The sequence below is a fragment of the Synchiropus splendidus genome, chromosome 7, assembly GCF_027744825.2.
Source record: "Synchiropus splendidus isolate RoL2022-P1 chromosome 7, RoL_Sspl_1.0, whole genome shotgun sequence".
NCBI classification, from domain to species: domain Eukaryota; kingdom Metazoa; phylum Chordata; class Actinopteri; order Syngnathiformes; family Callionymidae; genus Synchiropus; species Synchiropus splendidus.
In genome coordinates this window covers 20,744,840-20,769,402 of record NC_071340.1, presented here as the reverse complement: position 1 = coordinate 20,769,402, position 24,563 = coordinate 20,744,840, and the positions used below count along the sequence as shown (strand labels likewise).

General features: G+C 39.8%; 1 protein-coding gene across 2 annotated transcripts in view; it reads left to right on the top strand.

Annotated features, from left to right (window-relative positions):
* ncor2 (nuclear receptor corepressor 2) overlaps positions 1-24,563 on the top strand; it is a 67,690-nt gene that overhangs the window by 7,386 nt on the left and 35,741 nt on the right. For both annotated transcript variants that reach the window (XM_053869930.1, XM_053869929.1), the window contains exons 2-6: positions 10,121-10,313; positions 12,374-12,489; positions 17,146-17,323; positions 20,172-20,354; positions 23,794-23,907. In XM_053869930.1, coding sequence (XP_053725905.1) covers positions 10,209-10,313; positions 12,374-12,489; positions 17,146-17,323; positions 20,172-20,354; positions 23,794-23,907 — 696 coding nt within the window. In that variant the 5' untranslated portion in view covers positions 10,121-10,208. The remainder of the gene's footprint in view (positions 1-10,120; positions 10,314-12,373; positions 12,490-17,145; positions 17,324-20,171; positions 20,355-23,793; positions 23,908-24,563) is intronic.

The window sequence follows — 24,563 nt, the reverse complement described above, 5'->3', positions numbered from 1 at the left end:
ACATAAATGATTAAAGTCTGCAAGATGTACTATACCTACTGTAGTTAATGTAATTAGTTATTAATATCAAGAGCTTTAATGTCACCCATGATAACGGGATGATGATGATCATAACTCTTCCTTGTGGGTCCTCAGCTTCATTCATTGAGCCTACATCTTACTCTCTACGCTCTTAGATATTTGGAAAAAATAATGCCAAATAATCTAGGCTTTTTTATCTGAGTCTTGCAGTGCCTGGTCCTGACACAAAGGAATTCAGGCAGTGGAGTGTAAAAGAGCATGATGTTAAACAACCACATGGCCCTTTGAATGAACATCTGCCAGTCCACAATGGAATGGAATCCTTCATTGCTACTTACAGCCATATCCTTGTTTGGCTCTTATTCCCAGTAAGGTAAAGCTTTTCCACTCAGAGATATATATGGATTCAACGTTTAATAATTTTTTGCTTTGATTCTGACCACTTCTTGTGCTTCCTAACTAAAAACACCATGCTTAAACTTCCTGCTTCTCCCAGATCCTGGCAGTTGCAGTTCCACTTTCAATATCCAGCAGTCCGCAACACTTCCCCAGCTGCCATGACCACACAAATATCTTTACATGTTAGACATCTCCCAATGACCTCATACTAACCACAGAATGTTCTAATTCCCCTTTCCTGTAAAAGAAAAGCTCTGTTTAATATTATTTTTAAATACAGTGGGTTATTAATTTTGGAATCCCTGTTTTATTATTCAATTCTCAGAACTGATATTCTGATAGTGACTGAATCCTAACGTTTGATATTAATCCTTTTTATTTCAGAGAAATCTGGCTAAACTAAAATTAGATTAAAAGATCACTGCTAAAACTCTCACATGGTCACTTGTTTGTTATAATGGGATGGTAGTTATAACAGAACTAAGTTCAGTTGATGTCACAGTAGTTAAACAAAATATAAATGTAATGGTTGGTTCAAGTATGAAGTTAAGTAAAGTTTTTCAGTATTCTGCAATCATCAATTACACTAAATACTAATAGTGCTTGGGTTATACATGTCATCATGTTTTATTTCATCTTATTTTACAACAAAACAAATTTTTAGTGTATTCTTGAAAAAAGAAACTACCAGAAATGTATTCTAGACACTTTCAAAATGTCAGTACTCAACATTCAATTTCAAATAGGGTGGGATGATAGTTCATTATCATAGCCCTGAGAGGCAACTCCCAATAATGACATTTGCCATGTGTTTGCCATAGGGCCGGGCGATTCATTGTTCACAGTTAATTATCATGGAAAAATTCCGATCAATTTTGATTATCTGCCCTCGCATAGTTTCTTGGAAGGTCACGCCCTCTATGGTCACTAAGGATCACTGTGTACTGAATCTGAATTGTGCGATTTTCAAAATATTGTGTGTATTCTGTTGTCATGGGAGTGTGATCTAAAAGACCTGAGTAAATGTACCGGTTTTCAATCTATTAGCACGTTTCTGTTTCAGCCTGCCTCGGCAAAGTGTAAGCCCCATGCCGTCAGAATTATGTTTTTATTTTATTTTCTATTTTTTTTTAAATTAAATGTCACATGATATATTGATGTGGACATGTCGAAAGAAGCGGACAACACAACACACATCATGAATATGGACTTGATTATGGTGATGTTCGATGAGTTTTGATGGAAAATCCAGAAAGAAACCTCATAACTATATGACAGGTACACGCCTGCTCCTCTAACTAAAGTTGTGCATCCTGGCTGGATACCTGACGGACAGGACCACGTGTGGATGGCTGTTGATTGGAGAGAGATTTTCTTCTCATGAAAAGAACCGGCGTTTTGTCATCAAATAAATGTCAAAACTCGCCGCTTTTCATTCTTGTTTCTTATTTCTGGTATGCTGGTGGTCAGTCTTGTCAACACTCCTCACTCAACAAAACGTTTCAGTCACTGGAAGTGTGGGTATGAAGTTAATTTGTATTGTTCAAGAGTGGACTGCTATATTTTCTACTTTAGCATCAACATCAATAAACTATTATGTTTATTGATAGAGACCTTCACAACAAAGTTCTGTTGTGCTTAGCTTACTATGTTCTTGGAACATCGACAATTTAAATCAAAACTGTTCTGAAATCTTCTTTTGATGTTGAAGTACAGACAGCAAAGGCCTGGTTGTTCAGAAACTCACATCATTGTAAAACACAATTGTGATGTTTACTCCGTTTCCCCCAAGATCATGCTGTGTCCCCAAAAGAAAACAAACTGTCATGTTTTGGGAAATTGAGTGTCATTCCTGTATTTACTATCCATGTCCTAAAGCTTTACTACATTAACAACATTTCAAGAGCAACCTGTTTGCTCTCTTTGCTATGCACTTCGTGTGACACCATTGTTTTAATGTCATTGTTTGTTTCCTGATCTGATACCAAAGCGGTGAAGTAACGTCCAGCCATTTTTCCATCACTCTATGATCGTGTTTCTTCGCCGGGAAGTGGAATTGCCGTTGAAACCAGTCACCCATATTTAAATGTTCTAAAAGAGAAGCAGACAGCAGATTATCAGAGATTAGAGATGGGTCTGTGGCAAGTGATTCACTTGACTCAGTTACGCAACACAGATGACAGCATGTTGTAGGTCATTACTCTTATTTGTGTGGAGGCTTTAGCTGTGGGCAGCATTATGTTTATCACATTTGATTAGCCAGACTTTGCTTAGAAAGTGTGTCAGTGCAGTTTGCATTTCCTGGTTCTCCACACCTCGCTGATGGTTAATTGATGAGTCTCCAAAATCTATATAAACTGGTACCACTGTGTACACAACTCGACTAACAAAACCTGATCACATGCACAAGCACATGCTCCCAAAACCTCTTAAGCAACGTTATGCCACTATTATAAGCTGCACACTGCTGTATAGAAGAACATTTCACATCTCTTAAATAATTAAGCTCTTAAAGTAGGTCAGCCAGAAGACAAGTCTGCTATTCATCTTTGTGTCATAAAATAAATATAGGCGCTATCATTGCATGGCTTCTGAATATTTATGAGGATCGAGTGTTGTTATACATCATGTTTACTATCCAGATTAAACTTCAGGGTGGCAAAACTTGTTTGTTGTGAGGGACATTCACTTTCTTTTTTCTTTTATAATATGACACTGCCATTCCAAAGAAAACAGACATTATTTTAATGACAAAGAAACAGCTATATTTAATGAGGGACACACCAAATTCTCGATATGTTTTAATATCTATACAGATATTGTACAGATCCAACACTATAGCTCTGTTTGCTATGTTATTGCTTTAACCTCAGTGCTCCTGGTGTGTGCTAAATGACTACCAACACACTGCGATACACCGTTCCACATTTTGCTGTCAGCTAGCAGAGAAAGGATGAATTTTCTGCAGACAACAAGCAGACTCAGTTCATGGATCAGAATACTTTGGTTTTTCGGACTGTCTTTTTCCGATCCGTCAATTACTTTGGAATCAGAACCAAATACTGTGTTGGATCTGCCCCATGCCTAGAGTCAAGTGTTATTCAAGCAGTGTATGTTCCACGTCTCCCTTAATAAATGAACTAACACAGTCACATTTGAAATTGTTATTAATGGCATTCAGCGTTGATGTCTGAAATAATTGCAGTGTTGTATTTGCATCACTTTCTGGTTATGCTTGCTCTTTTAATTGCGATAAAGGCCGAGTCAACAATATTCTTGTTTTGGCCTTTTTCTTTTGTTGTCTACCAAGAATTAGTGAAAGCCATTGGACTGACCCCCTCTAAAGCCCCCTGTGATGATGTTGACTGAAACTTTAAAGAGATCTCATTATATTTTATCTCTCGGACAAAATGATTCTTGGCACTGCCCAATGGTGCCTCAATAGACTGTCTAATCATTATCTATCTTACAGAGCGAGAGAATGTTGTTTATACTTTCAACAAAGTAATGATGGTGATTAAGAGTATGAATGTGCAGCACATTGTTTCACATGGACTGCTATGATAGCTGCTCGTATCCACTGTTCAATTTCAGTGAAGCATTAAACCAAAATGGCCTCTAAAACTGTTTAATAAAGTGTGCTGTCCTGTTGATCCAACAGGCTTTTGTATTACTCGAAGCTTGACTAATCCCCCTCTGAGCGGTCAAGCTCTATGATTTAGACAGTAGATTTCACATCAGAGGAAAATGCTTAAAATTCCAAAACACCTTTATATTGCCTTAAATAAATCTGCTCATGCATATGAAAGGGATCGTCTTCTGAAGTATTATAATATTATAATAGAATTATAATAGAAGGGGTCATATTGTAAAAGATGGGCACCTGGTTTTTTTTACTCCGTATTAAGTTTGAAGCTATAACAGCTAGGTTTCTTGTTGTCCAGGGTGCACCGTGAGCACTTTTCATGCCAATTTCTTTTTTGTTTTGCTTGAGGGTGATCCAGGTGGTCTGTCGTGCAGACCCCCAACAAGTTTTGTGAAATTGCTGATGAGCAGTGGTAGAGATTTTGTCTGTCCCTATGTGATGGCGTTTGACAAGCATCGATATTTGACTTGATAAAATAGAGCATTTCAAGCTCTCATCCAGGCCTGTTTGTTGGCTGTGTTTCCCGTACATTGACCAAAATCATGACCCCTTCTCCTAACTGAAAGCTGACACCAAAACAGCACCGCGAAAAGTTTGGAGGGCTTTTGTTCATGATGGTAGTTTTGGTATGGATGGTATTTGTAATTCACACAACTATGAATAAAAACAGTTGTTCCTGAGACTATGTCAGTGTTTTTTTTGTTTTTTTGTTTTTTAGATGATGCCATGTGTCTCTCCAATCTACATGATTTGGGTTCGGTGGTTCAGCGTTTCATCTCGACTATACTTGTCATCTGACTTATTCTGGGGTGATCTTGTGCTCTGATGTCACTGGCAGACATGCAACATGAGAGACATATAACAGTTATTTAACACATTGGACGGACTATTTAGTTGCACTTTGTTTATGTTGGAGACTAATTCCAGTAATGCAGAAAACATAAAGAACTGCTGGTGCCAGATATATATATATATATATATATATATATATATATATATATATATTCACAGTATCACAGTTTGAAGTGGTTCTAGTCAATCAGTCCTCCTGTAATTAGCACAGTTGTCCTTCATTCATTGAGCGACTAATGTGTTTTGGTCCGTGTGCTTCCATAGTGACAGACAGTTGTAGTTGGTAAGGAACCCAATTCTTCAGCCGCCAACACGCAGGGGGATGGGGTGGCTTACGTAATACTTGCTGTGGATGACAGTCTGAGGGAACGTCCAGGAAATCCAATAGCTGCTCTGCTGGCTAGTGTGGCTGCAATTGGAGAGGCACATCTGGCCTTGTTTATCTCTCTCTTTCCCCGGTGAGGTATTTTCATTTAGTACTCATTTGTAAATAACCACACCGCGCCACTAACGTTGTCCATGTGCGAGGGCAATAATCTCTTCATAACAGTCATGTTTAACAAATTAAATTGCGTGAAATGTGGTCTGTTTGATAACAAAGCTGTGATTGTCAGCACATGTGGCTTCCTTCCTCCTTTATTTATTGTAAGTCCAATCTCTTTTCAGACAAGAATTTCCTGAGGTAGCAGACAGCCAATGGGCTGCTTCCAATCTAGTGTTTGAATTCAAGGTTGTAGACTACCCCAGTCTTCATCTAAACTCTCCATTACTGACCATTATTTTAAAAAATGTCATTTCCATTCTATTAAATAATAGAATTGCTTTAGGTAAACTGGAACAGATAAGTAAAAACTCTTCCACTACCATGCAGGAATAGTAACTAAGCGGTAGTTCTTGGCTTTTGTTTCATTTGAGTCAACAACCTCAGTCCAGTTATTCTGCAAGGTGTGTTTTCTTTTGTTGTCTTGACTCATGTGGTTATGAACAGCGCTTCTGTCATGTCAAACAAAATGTATGTTAAAGGCTGTGTTTGAGGATTGCAGCTGTTTCTTTGGTAAACACTGCAGTAAAGTCAAAGTTGACTGTGGGTGTTCACCAGTGCGAGTCGTGTGACCGCAGACTTCCTGTCTGAAAGTGTTAAGTGGGATGATGCATGATCTGCTCAGGGTACCCAGGAGTTCTTTTACTGTTTCAGGTTAATGGCTGTGTGTAATTGTGCAAGACCCGCGTGTGTGTGTGCGTGCGTGCCAGCCAGAGGTTGCACCATCCATGAAGCTGTCACGAGGCAGTAATTATGTCACCTGTTTCTTTTCCCCTAGTAATTCATTCACAAGCATTCCTTTTTGTTTAGTAGCAGAGTTCAATGAGAGCATTTCCCATTGATTTTCCTGTTTCAGAATACAATGTTTTGGAGAGTTATGTGGCTGTATTCTTGCCAGCCAATTACCAATGGAATCATAACTAAATTTATTGGCGTCAGAAAAAAAGTGGGCAACTGTGAATCATTACACATCTTTATCTTATTGTCATATCCTTACAACTATGCTGGGATTTTGACCCCCTATATTGGGATTTCGCCACATACACTGGGAAAAAAACAGCTGAAGGGGAGCTTTCAGTTCTTTTTTTTTATATATCAAAATGTAGTGAAATATGACACTGTCACTGCCAATCATGCAATACTCCTCCTTCTAAGGAAGGACCTTAAGGAAGACAGTGAAGGATGCACAATGTACAATGGAATACAATACAATGCTCTTGTGACACATCGCTGGTGTCAGATTGGTGTCATCTATATTTGAGGATCTAATCATCTGTTTGACTGATCCCTGTTTGTGCATCTCACTCATGTCTTAGAGGTTTGTCCTCCCACTGCTTTGTTTTTATATATTTCCGTTCATCATGTGGAAAATAAACAGCAATTCATTTTGTTCCTGACTAATTAGAAAGTTATGGGCTCTTGTATGTTATTGCTGGCCAAAAATAATTTGACTTAACAGCAGCCTCCCGCAGTAATCTGACAAAAGCAGGCGGCAAGCCATACAACACAACTTTCTCGGATGTTTGACAACACACTAGATATGCACAATGACATTTTTCTTATTGTTCTCATTACATGAATGTGGCCACCTATAAGCTCCATGTTTTCACGCTGTATAGTCTCCATGTTGTGAGTGAGTGAATGGTTAGCAGATCATGAGCCTCCTTGTACAAGGCTCTTGGGTAATGAGGCTCCCGGGAGATAAATCCTTATAAGACATGACAGGGTGCCACATTCCTAGACTCGGAGTCCTAGCAGCCCCCTCCTCTGAGCTCAGCTCTCTCTGCCTTTGCTTTATGGACCTCTGATGTTTTTCTCAGACTGGCCAAAATTGTTTTCTTATTTTGATCTGCCTGACCACTCTCTTCCCTGAGAAACTGCCAATCTTCCCTTTAATCCATTGCACTTTCACCACTTAAGTTCGCTTCTCGACTGATGATGTTGCAAATAGTTACTAGAATTCCAAAACTTACCTACTACCTGGACGGACTATTTTGTTGCACTTTTCAAAGTTGTTTGCAGAATTTAGGTGATTCTGGGCCCTGTGTTTTTTCCAGAAACATCCTAATACCAATGTTGTCTATGTATTATGATATTGCTGCACACCAACTTTTATAGAAGCAGTCTGGTCACACCGCAAATCTGCTTAAAATTTCTTAACTCGTCGGATCTGACTGTAGTGAACTTCAGTTACCTTCACTTTGTGTTGTTGCTGCCAACTGGACAGGCTCCCAAAGATCGCATGTCTTAAAAAAGCTACGTGGCTGGTGCCAGCTCCTTGCTGAACCTAAACCTGGCAACCCATTTTTAACAAATGTAGCTGTGCCATTCAGGGAGAAAAATGCACACCTTTTTCGTATCTCTACAGAGTGAATACCTGTATAATTGGTGGTTATGTCATTGCACATGTTGAGCTTCCAGTTCGCCTGTTTTAGTGCTTGTCTCATCTAAGTGCAGCCGTCCAGGGAAGTTGATGGTCGCTTGCCATTTTTCTTCCTGCAAGAGAAGTGTTTTATATTCTTCTTATTACAAGGTTGTAATTTTTGATGGCACACGATGAAAATCAGAAGTGAGGATTGGTGGTTACACTTATTTCACATTTAGAGAAATAATGTATTTGCCTGACCTGCCGAATATGATTTTAGTAGTAACACAAATGTCTACTGGCTGGTTGTTTTTGCCCGCATGTGCAACAGCTTTGTGGCTGTTTAACATTAAATTGACAATCATTGACAATGTTTACAATACAAAAGCTCCTATAAGTAGCTGCATTCTTAAAGTCAGCAGACGATATTGCTGGGACACTTTTTACAGTCACTTTTACGTACCTAAGCTCATAAGAGTGCTAGCTTTTCACGTGAATTGCTCAGAGAGGTTGTGGTTTCTTAAATGGTTTCTTTACTGAATGATTTGATTGTTGCCCTTCCTTGACTTAGATCAGCCTTGCGTGAATTGACTTTTGTTGTTGTTGTTGTGCGACGTGCATGCAGAGTGGCATAACTTGGTCGATCACAGCTCTTCCACGTCCCTACAAAGGGGACAGTGACTGACTTTCAGACATTTGTGGAAGTAGAAAGGTTAGTAGATGAATTCTGTTAAACATAAGAAAAACTGGCCAAAATGAAGGAAATCCCTGAGCACACAGATCATTTGATGCAAGCCAAATAGTGATTAGCACCTTCTGTGTGTGTCTGTCGTTCAACTTTGCCCAATGATGTGTTGTACGTTTTTTCCATTCTTAATGGTCTTATTTAAATAAACTTTAATGACTACAGCAAATCGGCGGTCTTCTAGTTTGATCACCTTTTAGTCTGCCTCCTGCTCTCTGTGCCTGTCTGGTCAGGTCTGTGTGAGTGTTTCCACTGCTATTCCTAAAATGGAGTGGGAGTTCAGGGGTGCAGTAGAATGAGTTATTGGCTCTCACAGTTGAAGGCTGAGGCCCACTGTACTCTGCGGAGAAGACTAAAGCAAAAGAGAGGAGGGAAAGAAAGCTCACTTGAGTGAGAGCATGAGGTGACCGAGTTCATCGCGGGACTTGGCTTCAATCCAGCGACCTGCCTGTGGGCGTTTGTATCAGTGCCAGTGCATGTGTTTAGCCTCTAGTCTGCAAGGCCCCTTCTGCTCCAGAGTTTATGTCAATGCTCTCTTATTGTGTTGGCCCTCACATCTTGATTCACTTTTTTCGTCCATAGCAGGTCTTGTCATTGCATTCAGGCTTGTTTGGTCTTTCTCGGGGAAATTGTAGCGCTGCTCTGTCATCAAGGTTGGCCTGCCTTTTTGTGGGCCACATCATTACATATCTTCTCCTAAGGCAATGACGAGTAATTTGCCAATTTAGTTTAGTTAATTTAAAACAAGACCGACAAGAATGTTTTGTTTCAGACATGTCATCTTTAATTGACAGTGCAATACTGTGGTATTTAATGAAACTGTATTCACAGCTAGTCTTTTATAGTGTGTGCTATTAAGCAAGTGAATTAAAGGGATATTTGTGTCTGCGACACTCAGTGAGTTTGGATAGTGTCTCATTGTGCAGGGAAAACACGTTGACAATTGGAGACTGGTACACTGGGCTCCACTGGTCTCCAATGACTCCAATGATTTACATACCACGTGTTTGACTGTGGTCTGAGGCTTATAATAGTGTACAGTGAATCTTAATTAAAAGTCAGAAGTAACAATAAGTAACCAATGAAACAGATAGATAGATGCATTATCTGAAATAAGTGTACACTGCCCCCCCTGATAATTGGGCTAAGTATTTTAATATTTATAGCATTGTGGTTTGTTTGTTTGACTTTTAGTTTTTGAGGTGTGTTTCTCATACTGGCCATATCTGTCCGTCATTGGGTTATTTATGTCCCAGCTTACATCCCTTTAGGTTCGGGGCGTGTATTTTTAGTTCAGCTGCTGTCTTCTTAACATGGCTGCTCTCGCTGAGGACAGTTGGCCATTTATTTAGCCGTGAATGAAGGATTCAGAGTAGCAGGTGCAGGAGCTGGTTCTTTATTTTGGTGGCTTACTGAAGACGGCATGAGGCGACATTCTGACGTCTGGGGAAACTCAACAGAAACTGACATTGCAGCCTTATTTTTGTGTTCTTTTAATAATGCATCAACAAACAGGATCAAGGTTGACTGAGTCCTTTTGTTCTCTTTCAGGTTGGCTAAAACAAAGAGCCGATAATGCACGGCACCTGTTCTCCGAACTTGCCAACTTCCTGCTCCTAAAGGAAGAGGCTGTGTCAGCATGTCCTCTCATCCCCAGTCAGTGCCGCCTGCCCGCAGGACTGTGGACACCAGGCACCTGCCAAACCCCGCCACTCTCCCTCTGCAGCTACAAAGGGCACACACGGTGAGAAAGCTAGTGTTGAACGCTGCCATCTTTTAGCATAACTGGATTCCTTTGACCTCGGCGTGTTGCAGCCACTGAGGGGGGCTGAACAATTATAGAAAAAAATTGAATTGCGATTTTTCTGGAAGCTGTTACATTTCACTCACAATTTAGAAGTTAAGCATCACTGAAATAATCACAGTGCACTTTAACATTTATAAAAATGACACCTTATCACCTGGAATCACTTGCTTCTGTTGCTGGTCTGCAGTCTCAATCCATTCCTGACTGGCAGACATTCTTTTACATGGGGATTAATTCCCCTAACATTTGCAGATAACCCCATTTGAGAAGTCAAGGAGCAACTGTAGCGAGTTATGCAAATTAAAAACCTGATTAAGTGTACTGTCCGACAACCTTTATAGGGCTTGAAAATGCACCTGATCTTGTAATGAATTGTGGGGTGTTTGAGCTAGGTATTGATTCAGATTTCCCAACTGTATTTGGTTGGAGTCACAAGGGCCTGATTCAATTGAAAATTTAATTCAAGTTCAATTTGGTATGTGATCAGTCCGTTCATGCCAGGGTTTCCGGCACTTATAAACTTGCGTGGTGTGCCACCAAGGCTTAAATGAGAGCCAGAAAAATGATCAATTTCATGATCATTTTTCTGAACAAACGTGAACAAGCGTATTAAAATGGAGGGGAAACATCGAAACAAACGCATGACACATCATGGAGGGTGGACATGAACATCATGGTTTTTTGGTGTGTAATTTGTGGGAAAATCCACAAAGAAACCTCATATGAGCGAAGTCTGTTGCTTGTGGAACTCAAGTCTCACATCCTGCCCAGTCCTATGAAAAGGCCGCGTGTGGATGAGTTGGATTAGTAAGAGATTTATTTGTCATGATTAAAAACTAGCATTTTTACTGTCACCAATTCAGTAAATTACCAAATGTTCCCCTCTGTTTCTCAATTGATTGACTGCATTCCGTTCAGTTTTTTTTCAGAGGGTGGAATCGCGGCACTACGCCTCAGTTTAAAAAACATCCTGCCTGTATACTACTGGTTACATTCTGGTTCAACTACATGTAGTTCCACACTTAGTGGAAAAATTATTAAAAAATCATTTGATGGATTGATAATGGGTCTTGCACAGGAAATTGATTCAGATCCATGAATCAATTTTTGAACCCATCCCTTTTCGTTTACATCAGAACTAGACGCGGTGCTGAAAAAGAGAGGCGCAACAAATGCATGCTGCTTTGACGATCTCATGATTTTGTTGTCTAAAATCTAAATTTCGATGGTTCAGCCGATTGCAGAGTATAAAAAGTAAAGTAAAAGAGACTCCTCAACGTAATTCTTATTCAGACCATATTTCAACATATATAATAAATATCCTCAAAGCAACCTAGCTCCTGTTTTATAAAAGAGTTGACATTAGTACAAAGCTCTGTATAAAACTGGAAGGAGGTTTTTGAGTGGCCCTGAAACTGGGCCTCGGTGTTCTCGCAACATACACATTCCACACCAACACTGCCAAGCCACTGTTTCCTCATTAGTTGTTTAAGTTTGACGTGTTGTGCACGAGGACTCGTGTGGAGGTCTCTGTAACCACCAACACCTAATTATTATGATTATCTTCCAAGAGGAGAGTCTCTTTGTCTTTTAAAAATGCCTCTCAGTGAAGAAGGGGTTCACTCACTCACTCACTCTCCAGTGAGGTTCACCCCCTCCGTTCCCCACAGCTGCACCTGTGGCTAATCCTACCACTCCCCCTTGTCATCACATTCATGAGGAGATTAGGCTTGACTGGCAGAAATCCTGTTTTGAAAAGGTGCAGGTTTGCTAAAGTTCAGGTGTTGCGCTACTGCTGTGAGAGTGCAGCTTGGAATCCACAGGCGTATTGAAGCAACAGTCAGGCATGGAGGGAGAAAAAAAGTGGTCGGATTTACCTGATAAAATGATGCTCGGGCTCAGAGGGAGGTTAGTTGTTTACGTTGTTTTCACGATGAAGCAGTGGAAATATATATTTATAATTGTTTCATTTTTCTTCTGTGTTCCTTCTCTTCCAGGAAGTAGGACTGGTTGACTATCACTCTCCTCATGCCAGGGACTACAGCTCTCATCTAGCTCAGCCCCACCGCCGTCGGCCCTCCTTACTTCTGGAATTCCAGCCTGGGAATGAGAGGTAAATCATCCTTTGCAGATTGTTTTTGTTGATCTGAAGAAGATCAACATTTTGGACTTCTGTAGAACTGAATTCTTTCTTGAGGTTTGAATCTTAACATCGGCCTCTTCTCATTCTTAGAATCCTAGCCTTCTCCATTTGATCCAAATGCACACTTTTTAAATTATACCGTACACCTTAACAAATTAAGCAGCCATTTACATCACTACAACTATGATTCATAGTTCTTAGAAATGCAGAATAAAAATTAAATTTGCTTTATTCATAGGGGTTTTTTGTAATCGTAACCAAATGGAAAAATATTTTTAAACAGAGGTATGACTTGGCCAAACTGGTGGTTGCTATGCTTCCATCATAATCACACAGCACAGCTTAGTAGTATTGATTGATTGGTCATTTTTTGTCTATTAACATTTGTGGAGCTTTCTTTGTTGTTGGCAATTGTCAGCTCTGTCATGGTTGTGGCTGTAATTGCGATTTGATGCATTTACAACATCGCTCTGAAGTAGTTATCAAAATGGCCATCATAATAGCCATCGCAGGTTTCTTTATGTACTATACCATCATTTGCTGGTGATACATCAAATGTGCCCTTCTGGATAGTCAAACATTGCTAAAAAGGTACCTTTCCTCTATAAAATTATGTTAGACTGTGAAACAAAGTGTTACAATGAAACAATGAATGTGTTCCACTGAAATGCTTTTATTAAATGTTTTCATGTCCTTGCTGAATATTGCCTTCTCTAGCAGAGAATGTGCTGAATCAAATTTTCGAGCAAGCTTCTCCCAAAGCCTCCGTCAGTTAACCAGTCAGTCCAGTCGTTGTGTAATTGGCTTCTGCAAGCCATTCTGTGCTAATGTTGTGTTAAATAGCTCTCCAGGCAATTTTGCCATCTTGATTGACCAACAAATAATTACACAGAGCCTTGTCTTTATGGTACTATGTGTTTGGGGAAACGGGTCTTGTACCTATTAAAGTTGTTTTATTATTTATATATGTATTTTTTGAGGATGAGTCTTGATGAGCATTGAATCATTTATGTGTGGCCCATGAATATTGCATGATTCACCGAGGATATGTGGCAAAAAAAGAGATTTATTTTCAAACGCAAACCATTGTTTTCAGGCTTTAAAAATGCATTCACAAGGTGATGGAAAATGGTTTTCCCTCTGGGAAAGGTGGTCAGTCCCAGCTCACGACAGTGTTCATGAGTGCATGAAGGCAATAATAAAGCTCCGTGTGACATGTCTCATTGTGAATGAAACAGTCAGGTTCTATAGTTGTAAAGATGAGTTAACGTTTGACATAAAAAATATGGCTGAGAAAGAGAACGGCAAGCAAGTGGGGACCAGGCAGCTGACAGGGAGGATGGTGCTGTTCGATGCAAGAGAAGATGAAACAGTTGATGATACAAAGGGTGAAGTGACGCGTAGTATTTTCTGCTGTCAGAGGTGAGAGGAGGTAGCATGTCACATTTGGCTACAATGAATATGGTGATGATTCAAAAGCAAAGTAGCTCTGAAGTCCCTTTACATTGTTCAGTATTATTTGAAGCGGTGAACCTGCTGGCAGGTGTCTTTAAGTTGAGGAGCTTTTAGCTGAGTATGTCAAGCCGTCATTCTTTCTTTACAGGTGCGTTTGAAGTCCCTATTTCCAGCTCTCACTCTGACTCCGAATAGCTCATGCTGGCCTTGGCACTCCTCCATTCTCCTCTCTCTGATGTGCCTGTCTCCTCGTGACCTAATAATTCTGCACACCTTCTCTCACAAGCCTCTAACTAAGTTCCTGTCGGTGTGCAGCTATACTTTCTCATTTAATGCTCACATTATCTCTAATGAAGCTACCATGAATAGTTATAATCTCAGTCTGCTATGTCAACAATGGTGAGGTGAAATTATGCAATTGAGCTTTTGCTTTAAATGTACTTCGATTACAGGTCCGGGACAGTGTAATCATCTCTGTGTCACTACGCTTTATAATTTTGTTCCAGCTCTTGGCGACTGTTACCCGCCTCTTCCTCTCAGCCTGCAATCCTCCAGGTTACTCGGCACACAATAAAAGAAGACAAGGAAATTTGATTGTCGACAGGAGACGTCTGAAGCAATCTATAAACTATTAGTAGCTTGTCTTTCTGGACGACTGCCAAGCACAGTATTGGCCTTGTGTGTCCACTTGTGTCTATCTAATATTTCTCAGAGTAGTATTTGGCATCGGATGCGTCATTCCTGTGAATAACACCATTCTGCGATGGAGTCACTCCGAATAGATATTATGTGGGTTTTTCGGGACCATGTCATTTACTTGCCAGTGTAAAGCAATTCAAGGCCCAGTCTTCAAATGGAAAATACCCTTCTGTTTGAGACTTTGTTTACCAACTTATGTCTGAATGAATTGCCTTATAGTAGGGTTGTCACTAGGGATATTTGTGATTGAAACTCAATAAAAATTAAACATTGGGTTGAATACCGAGTATCAAATGTGGTTGTTACATTTTGTTACTATTTCTTTTAAATATTGCTAGATGTACATTTCTTTACTCTGACATTTAAAAAAATATTCCAGCAGCCTTTGCTTCTACGAAAAAGCACAAGTTTTTTCGTATATAGTTTCAACCAAAACATGAATTAAAAACGCATTGTAGCAGATAAACCTGCGACAAATGGATTATTGTCCTTTTGGCAAAAGTGTGCCTTGCCACAGTAAGTGGGCTAATAATGTAAAAAGAAGGCTGTAGATAGTTTGACGCTTCACTGTAGAATGGTGACTTTCGGCCTTGTAAACATGTAGTATAATCATCATTAACTTGGAGTCAAAGAAATGAATGAACAAATGTGACCGTTTCTGCAAAATATTCAGCCTTATCTATTTGGTAAGGCAAAGGCTAATAACGAAACAAACAACATTCATTGAGCTGCAAGCTACATGCGGTAAAAACCAATATTATTCCTGCCACTGTCTAACCTTTACTAGTTTAATGTAGTAAGGTAAATGACAAACAGGAACTTGACCATGATGCCGGTGTGTCTGCTTTTATTTATTTATTTATTTATGGCAGTAGACAAAGAAGAGCACAGGAATAAGTAGTATTAATTGAATGTCTTTGTACAAAGCACCACGATAACAATGCTCATCTTGTTTAATGTAACCGTGTTAGTGAGCGGATGAGGGGAAAATATGATGTGTCCTGAAATCATGTAGATTAGTGGAACTGCAGAGAAGGCACACACTTGATCTTGGAGATCAAATGTTTCGTACAAAGTCATCAAGCTTTGTCTTTCTCTTATGTCTGTATCTCAATTTGATTCGTCCCACTGATGAAAAAAATGGCTAGGCACAGATACTGCCCCAGTAACATGCTACTGTCTAAACCGAAACACTCGAAAGAAAGGAAAGAACTAGTGGAGCTTTCGTGGGTTGTTTGTGTTGTTGCCTCCTTCTTCTGTTCACTTGTCCTGGGCACCTCCTTTCATCTCTTCCCCTAACCCCCCTGACAAATCCTCCCAGGAGATCAGATTATTCTGCATGCTCACGAGAGGAAGAGAGGAGAAAGGGAGCAAGAGAGAGGGGGAAGAGAGCCTGGGAGTCGGGAGAGTATAGTTTGATGTTGCGATTATGTAAGCGGCAGCTATCTATGTAGATGAGGAAATGTGGGACGGGAAGTGTTTTGAAGGAATAGACACGGTAACCTGAAGCACAGATGGTATGTTACACAGAACCATCTGGGCAATTATTCATGAAAACAGTTGTGGTGGACGATTCCCAAAACAGTTGCAGGTTGAAAACAATTTAATTTGATCGTCATCTTTGTAAATCCCGAAGGGCCTTCAACCCTCAAAATTGTATTGCATCAGTGTATGCCATGCAAATCTCTCTTGTGCTTGCGATGCAATCACTGAGATAAATAGGCTACCAATTCCTCCAACACTGTTACACATTTGGGGTTCTGTGTTCTTCAGTCCACAAAGAAACCACTCACTTTGCCATTGTGGGCCCACACCAGCAATTATGGTTGTGTTTTCTGTCATCTTGTCATAAGCCACTTCCATGCTGACACTGGCATAGAATTTACTGACATTCTGGCATCTGCCTCAAGGGCAGGCTTGAGAAAAGCATTTCCTCAGAGAGAACAGAGAGCCATTTAGCAGCGGGGTCGTAAAAGTTCCCAGATCTAAACGTGGTTAACATCATGAGCTGTGACTGCACACTGAGGATCTGCCTTGTATGTTCTCCTGCTTCTGGCTGGCTACCTTCATGTCATAATAGGTTGGGTGACCATGAACTAATTCTGGATGCGGTGTGGGAGGGAGCTGCACTTTTTCAATGATGCTGGGTTGTGATGCCTGTTTATTTGGTGTAGAAATGGAACAGAATGGAATGTCAATATGTAATATGAAATTATGCATCAATTTTCAACCACTTGAAGATCATTAAATAAATATTAATCAATGTCCTGGTAAAAACAGTATAGGTTAAAGCCTGAACACCTGTTTTTCTCTCGTGATCGCTGGATTATTCTTCGAAAAGGCTTTTGTTTTATGCTCCGCTGCGTTTGAGATTTTTTTTTACGTTACATCAATCACAATATTTGCATATCTCCTAATCAATGCTTCTTGATGTATCGATAGAAATTGTATTCTTTTTTTTTTCCAAAACAGGGGACAGGAGCAGCATATCCGCTACGAGCACATTTATCTACCCGAGCCGAACAGCCAATCAGAGGTGGATTATGCTGAGATCAAAAGGCCACGACTGGAGATTGGATCAGAGTCACTTTTGAGAGCCTCGACCCACCGACCGCAGCTCCCACTGAGCACAGCCGAGGACATAACCAAGGTCAGACGTCCATTTGAGGCATATGTGTCAAACTCTCGGTCTGGTGTCCAAATCCTGCCCGCCAAGTCGTTTTGCGCAGCCTGCAAAATTCACTGCCAGTTTTAAGGAAAGTAAAAGTTATGTTTATGGTATTCCAAAGATAAATATGTAATGTAAATTCAATGGAAGATGGGAAGAGGATTTACGCTTGCGCATCATGAAACACCTGTTGCCACACGAGGCGGTGACACTGGTGAAGAATAAATATTAAATAAGCCCTCAATTATGAATAATGAATAGCAAGACTGACACAGCACTCCAACAACACTTTTATTTCCTGGTAACTTGAGCTATTTTTAGACACGTAAATACCTTAACATTTTTTCTGCCATCTGAACAGCGGCCCTTTCACTCTTTTTTTCTTTGCATTATTTGTCATTTAGCTAGGAATATGATCCAAAGGAGTTTGTGATGTTTACATACCTGCCACACACCAATGAACAAAATATATCTTCTGTTAACTGATTAAAATATGGTAATGACCCAATGTCAATTTCCCTGTAGATCCGGCACATGGCATTCACCATCATAATACACTTGCTATGCTTGAGGTGTGTTTGGTGATGTGGCAGGTTGGATCCATTACTGTGTGAATTTTTGTCAGGCAAACTGGTGACATGAATGATGTTAATAACCAGCCATTTTCTTTTCATCTTATTATTCTAACACCAATGACTTCACAGCTTGAAATTTGCAAAATTTCAAACAACATAAATTTAATTGTAAATACAAATGCGCTCAAGTGCCTTCTATGTCTTCCTGTGTTTTAGGCAGTGTTGTAATATATGTAAATGTAAAATGCTTCCCAGAAGTAGAAATACCATTACGAGACAGAGCTTCCGAGAAAAGATAGAGAAAGCTTTTGCCTGTCTGCCAAGCTTGATATCTCCGAGCTGCAGTGGGAGGACAGGGAGTTGTGAAACTGCAATTAATAAATAATAGATCTGACCTAGATTTCAAAAAGGCTGAGGATGAAACTGTGTGAACCACAGATCAAAACGACTCGCTCACAGTATAGAGCTACTGATGGGGAAGTGTTCCCGACACCACCGTGTCCCAAACTGCCAGGCAAAGAACACGACAGGAAAGGCAGAAATTTATCTTCAAGTAGTAAGAGGGGTCAGAAATGAAATATTGAATCTCGATCGCTGTGATGTATTGAGAATAGCAGTCATTCATTGATGGTTATGAGGGTTGTAAACACATTATGTAAGTCTAGTCATATGTAATCACGCATGACGCTAATGCATCGAATGATAACGTGAGAGTGCTGAAGATATGTGACAAAGGTCAAGTAAAAGGGGAACTAACTAGAGTTGGAATAAGGTTAGCATTTAACTGACCATGGGGAATTCATTACAGGTCACACCAGTCATTTAAACCACGAGTATTAGAAGATAATGGCAATACATAACGTAACTCTGTGTTTTCCATAGATGAAGAAAAAGGAAATGCATGAACAACCAATTACACAAGCCCATGGCTTGAGTTGACATGGCAAGCCTTACTTACAGTATGATAGAGGAAAGCATTGTGTTGAAGTAACCCCCGACAGAAGATTATTTTCATAAAGGACAAAGAGAGAAGGATGGTTCTTATGTCATCTTTTTTATGTCGGGATTTTCATTTGTAGTGACGCAAACACTTGTTAAACTAAACTGTGGAACCCTTGCCCTTGATCTTTCAGAACACATTCACACAGACTCGCAACAGGGTTATAAGAAAAAACCTGTTGTGGAATGTCCTAAATGGGGGCTGGGGTCGTCGGGGGCGCATAAGCTGTAAGCCTGACTGGGCCATGGGCTTAGCTATTGGCCTGTGACCTTTCCATGTACTTTATCACAGGTGTCATAGCTGCTGATGTGCTGCTGCACTGTTTACAACAACACAACAGAGTAAAGGTCACACAACTGCAGGGAAACTTTCACCGTCATGCTTTTGTCATGCTGTCAAATTCCCGCTTCCTCATTGTCACTGTTGGGACAGACAATGAAGCATTTAGTAGAATACTGTGGCTCACAGTCCTCCGTGCGATTCTTGTTTTTAATGTCATAGTTCATAGATGTCCTTGTGCTCTTGTGCTCATGTAGTTGGAACTAAGGATCCAACTTTTTTTTTTTAATGGACATTCAACACATTGTCCCTACAGCTGCGTTTTTGTTTGAAGTGTTTCAATGTGACCTGACATGGTTGACACAATGTAAATAGATTCAATACTGATGAGTTCATGACAAATCAGGATATTGTAGTTGCATTTTTCTTCCTCAACATACTAGTCTTAATTTACCATACCCTAGCTATTATGGCTAACCTCAAATTTTGAATTTTATTGTGATGTGTCACCTCATTTTTCATCCTTTAGCCACTAGATTTATCCCCAAACCCATAAAACATAGTTTTGAGTCCCAGATTTCACTTAATACTCTTAGAGTTGGAGCTACATACAGGTAACTTTCAGATGTATCCCGCTGAATGAGGTCAGATAAACCTGAAAGCTGCACATACATTTGTCCCCACTTGAGAGTATTTGTGTCTTTATTTCTTTTTGTATTGAATCAGTCTTTATTGGTTATGGTACTGTATAGTAATTTAAGAAGAACATAGTTATACTTCCCAATTTTGAAATTATCTGTACAAAATCTACATTCGTCCTGACTGATTTTGTTGGACAGTTGCGTGTCATTATGACCACATGCAAGTTATTTTTGAATTATTTCAAGGAACTACTCAGGAGTAGGCTATTAGATTTCGTCTTCTGCTTCGCATTCCACAAAATTAATGTTCAATTTTTTATTTTGAACCTTCCCAGGATCGTGGGAGTGCCATGGGAAAACTAGAGCCAATCTCTCCGGTCAGCCCGGTTCACATGGATGCCGACTTGAACATGGTCCCGGCTCGGTTTTCTAAAGAGGAGCTGATCCAGAACATGGACCGCGTGGACCGGGAAATTACCATGGTGGAACAGCAGATCTGCAAGCTTCGCAAGAAGCAGGTTTGTACTTCTAGATACATGCAATCCTTCTACTTTAAACTTTTTTTTTGTTGAAAGGTAATTGCTCATGTACTCCAGACTATTTTTTTTAATTTTTATGACGAGCATTGGGTAGAAAATGAAGCGGTGCAGTCACAAGTTAGTTGTTGCCTTGCTGAATTAATGAAAGAACAAAAATGCATGAATCAAATTTGATTTCTTTCATGACGACACTGTATATATTTGCATATATGAAATGGAGGTGAAGCCTTTATAATCCTGTTTCAAGTAATCCCATGTGGCTTGCCACTGTGATTTTTACCACCAAGCACCGAAGAATTACTCACTTTTGTGTTGTAATCATCACATTTGTGCTGCATAGTTGGGTCATGCTCAGTCTGCCATGATTCTCTCCCAAAACTGCTCCAGGCAGCCACATTCTTCGCTTCTCAGTTTGGCTTATTATTTAGGAGGAAAGTAGGTTAAAAATATGTGCAGCTATAAATAAGTTTCCCTTGGGGAGGAGTAGGATTATGTTGGAGGTTTTGTGACTGTTAAAGCACTCACATCCGTGCCACTCTCTCTCCCTTTGGCTGCCTGCCATGTTTTCGAGAAATTACCCATGTTTATTCTTCGGGGCCTTTATTTTCACATGCCATATTTTTACACAATCGCGATGGATCTTCTGACATTCAAGTAGACTGAAGTTCGGGGAATTCTATTTACATTAGCCATGTGCCAGGTTCATTACAAATCAAATTGTTGGCTGTTCACTGCTGTGAACAAGCATTCATTCGAACAGCTGCGTCAAACATGCCTAAACGGCCTGGTTAAATTTCCATTATTACATTGCAATTTTGTTTTTATATTAGTTTATTATGTACAGTGGTGTACATGAATAATGTGTATACCACTCTATATTGAAAGTTTTGAAAACATGTAAGGACCATGGCCATGTCAATGATGGATGAGCCGTCCCTAGTTTCATAAAAATAAAAACTATGCCATTGCTTGAGTATTATTGTTGATGTTCTACTGATATTATTGCATTAGTTCAGGCACTGAAGGTCTATGAAGACTGATGTGTTCCATAGCAATGGAGATTTTCAACCCTATCGTGGCTCTTTATGTTCATGCAAATAAGCTGTTCTGAAACTGTCACTATTGCATTATTTCCTGTCAGTCTTAACAATGCTGACCCTCAGATGTTCTTTTTTTCTTTCCCCCTGCCCCACTGGCCTGCTCTCACACTTCTCCAAATTCAAATAGTGCTGATTATGTCATCATAGCATGAACATGTCTTCAGAAGAGAGTGCACGGCATCTAGAAGCAGAGAGCTTGCGGTGTCGTTAAATTAAGGCAACGTCTTTAGTTAGCAGCTTTTAAAGGGGATGTCTAATAATCCTTTAGTGCAGGACCTCGCTTGAACCCAGATGAGGTTATCCCTGTAGCTTGAAAGACCGTATACAGTGAGTAAACAGGTGGAAATTATGCCAAGTCCCCATAGAAGTATAGTTGTCTTTCAGATTTGGCAAGAAACCAACTGGTTCAATGCACAAGTGCCCCCCGTCTGAGTCCTGAGCTCAGGAAGTGTACTGTGCTTTAACAGGACACACTGAAATCAATCGCACTGGACTTCTGCCGTCAAACATGCTCAGGCATGGTACATTTCTTGACAGTGTTTCCCCAAATAACTTCTCGAAGTCTGAAGAAGAGGACTTTTGTTGTTATTCTCAATAAGATTTTATGTTGTCATCTACGAAAGAGAATCTACTTGATTAAAGTAATGGAATTCAGAACCATCTTAACTTTGTTTTTTTTTTGGCAATAACTAGGAGACTAAGCCTCCACTCTAAGGTGACCGCTATTTAACTTGCTCAGCTGTATCGTACACACAGAGTTGGTGATTGGATATGGCTCTGTTTGGTGCACAGTTCAGTGCTATTGCAAATTTGATTGCCTTTTTTTTTAATGCCAAAGCTTGGCTTGCTGCTTTTAATTTTGTAATGGGGTTTATGTACGCATCATCATTTTGAATTTCCTCCAAAGATGGATCTATGAGTGTTTCTCATCTTTACTTTTTTTAACAGTTTGTGAGCCAAATATTTTTATTTATGTAGCATTTATCTACCATCACATACATACATTCAAAAACACAATTTTTTGTTTCAATTAAGCTGAAGATCTCTGTTTTTTTTCTTGGTATGGAAAAACAGGTTTCAGTTGTCTCACTCTTCACCAGATGTTTGTGTAGCTGTTTTATGGCACCTGATGATCCATCTTCCTGCACTGTCATGTGAATCCTCTTGAGGGGGTTTCCTCCACCACTGATAAAACAATGGGGTGGGGTGGGGTTAAAGGTAGTGGTGATCCCCGCACAGCATTTTTTAGCTAGATAAAAAATGTGGCAGATCTTTTGTACAGCCTGCTCAGCGCATAATTAATTGTGCATTTGTTACACCATTCTATGTCTGGTATTTGATATGTTAAGCCATAAATTGATCCTCACTTTAATTTTTGAGTACGTTCCAACACAACAGGTTTTGTTTTTGTTGGTAAAAAAACACAAATACTTTTTTCAGTTACTGTTTAATGTAAACATTTTTAGCCATCTAATATTTATTTAGAATTTAGGACGTCAAGTATACTTGTGTTTGACACGACTTTGCTCACTTTTACTGCCTAATTAAAAACCGCACCTTCCATGTGTGTGAATGTGTAAAATAACCCGTATACAATACACATTAAATACACAATATGTTGTGCTAAGATCTCAGCGGTTCTAGACATGCCTCGATCTGTTAAAGCAACTGTAATTTAGTCTATAAATAAGCCCAACATTCTCAGCCTGCCGTGTTCTATACAGCTTGTTATTCTGAGGAGAGGTGGGAGGGAGAATTTTTTACATCCACACGCTGCTCTTCACTTTGAGTGTGGGTGGATTGATGTCCGTGAATGGTCCATTAACACCTTTTCATCATCAACTGGTCTTCTTCCTCTCCTTTTTAATCAATGTTCACAATTTTACATTAAAGTTATGGATTATGCTTAAAATGGCCATGGAATCATTGAGAAAAAAGGTTAGAATGATCAGACCTAAAGGAAAAGTTCACCTCCATCTTTGTGTCAACAAGTAAAACAGGAACCTGCAACTGCCACTTCCTTAAGTGATTGATCTTTGCTTTCCAGTTTTCTTTGTCCTATCATCTTACTGTTCATATTTATATATTCCTCTAGCACTTGATGATGCCGCGCAGCAGGCTTTGTTTACATGCTGTTGCGGGAACAGGCCAATTAAGAGAGCCCCAGGCTATTACAGCTAATAAGAGCTTCAGTCTTGTCCCTGCTGAAACGCAAACACACACACTGGCGAACTGCTGGGCAGCAGATCTTCTTGAAAGTTAATGGTCCATCAGACTACCTCCATGTTGACTGTCCTCTCTGTTTTTATGTGCCACAGCAACAGCTGGAGGAGGAAGCAGCAAAGCCACATGAGCCAGAGCGGCCGATTTCACCGCCGCCCAGCGAGGCCAAGCATCGCAGCTTGGTGCAGATCATCTACGATGAGAACAGGGTCAGTGCAAAGGACAAATGGATAACGGCATGAATCGACGTTATACTTTTAGAATGATTGAGTAAATGTAGTTGTTGTCTTAGTCGACATACTCTTTTGAAAAGACTTAAATATGACACCTAATAAAAATCGAAAAATGTCCCAGTGCAATCAAGTTTTGCGCTCCATATTACATATGTTTTTTCTCTACTTGTTGTATCCATGCACACTTTCATTTCAACATAGGGTTTACATTTGCAGTAAAATGTGGATTGGTTAGGGTCTAACTTCAGCATGTCCTAGTTGAAGCGGATTTTGATGTTAAACCTCAAAGACAATCATTTCCGTTGTTTAATAATGTAGTCAGATTTTTACGACTGCTGTCTGTCAGAGATCTTGCTGATAAATCCATATTCAAAGTTATGTGCCTGCAATTGAAAGCATGAATGCTCTTGTTTTCATGAGTAGCATGAATACAGAGTGATTTTCGATTCTCTCAGACCACCTAGTGGTGAAATCGACAAGCTTCTGTCTTCATTGTGTCAGAGCACAGGATTGTTCTGTTCACATTCTAAGCTTTACTCCAAAGGAAGTTCTTATCTCTCTAACAAAAAGGACACGATTGGACAGTCAATTGACCCTGCATAACTAACAAGACCTGTTTTCCGGGACAGTTA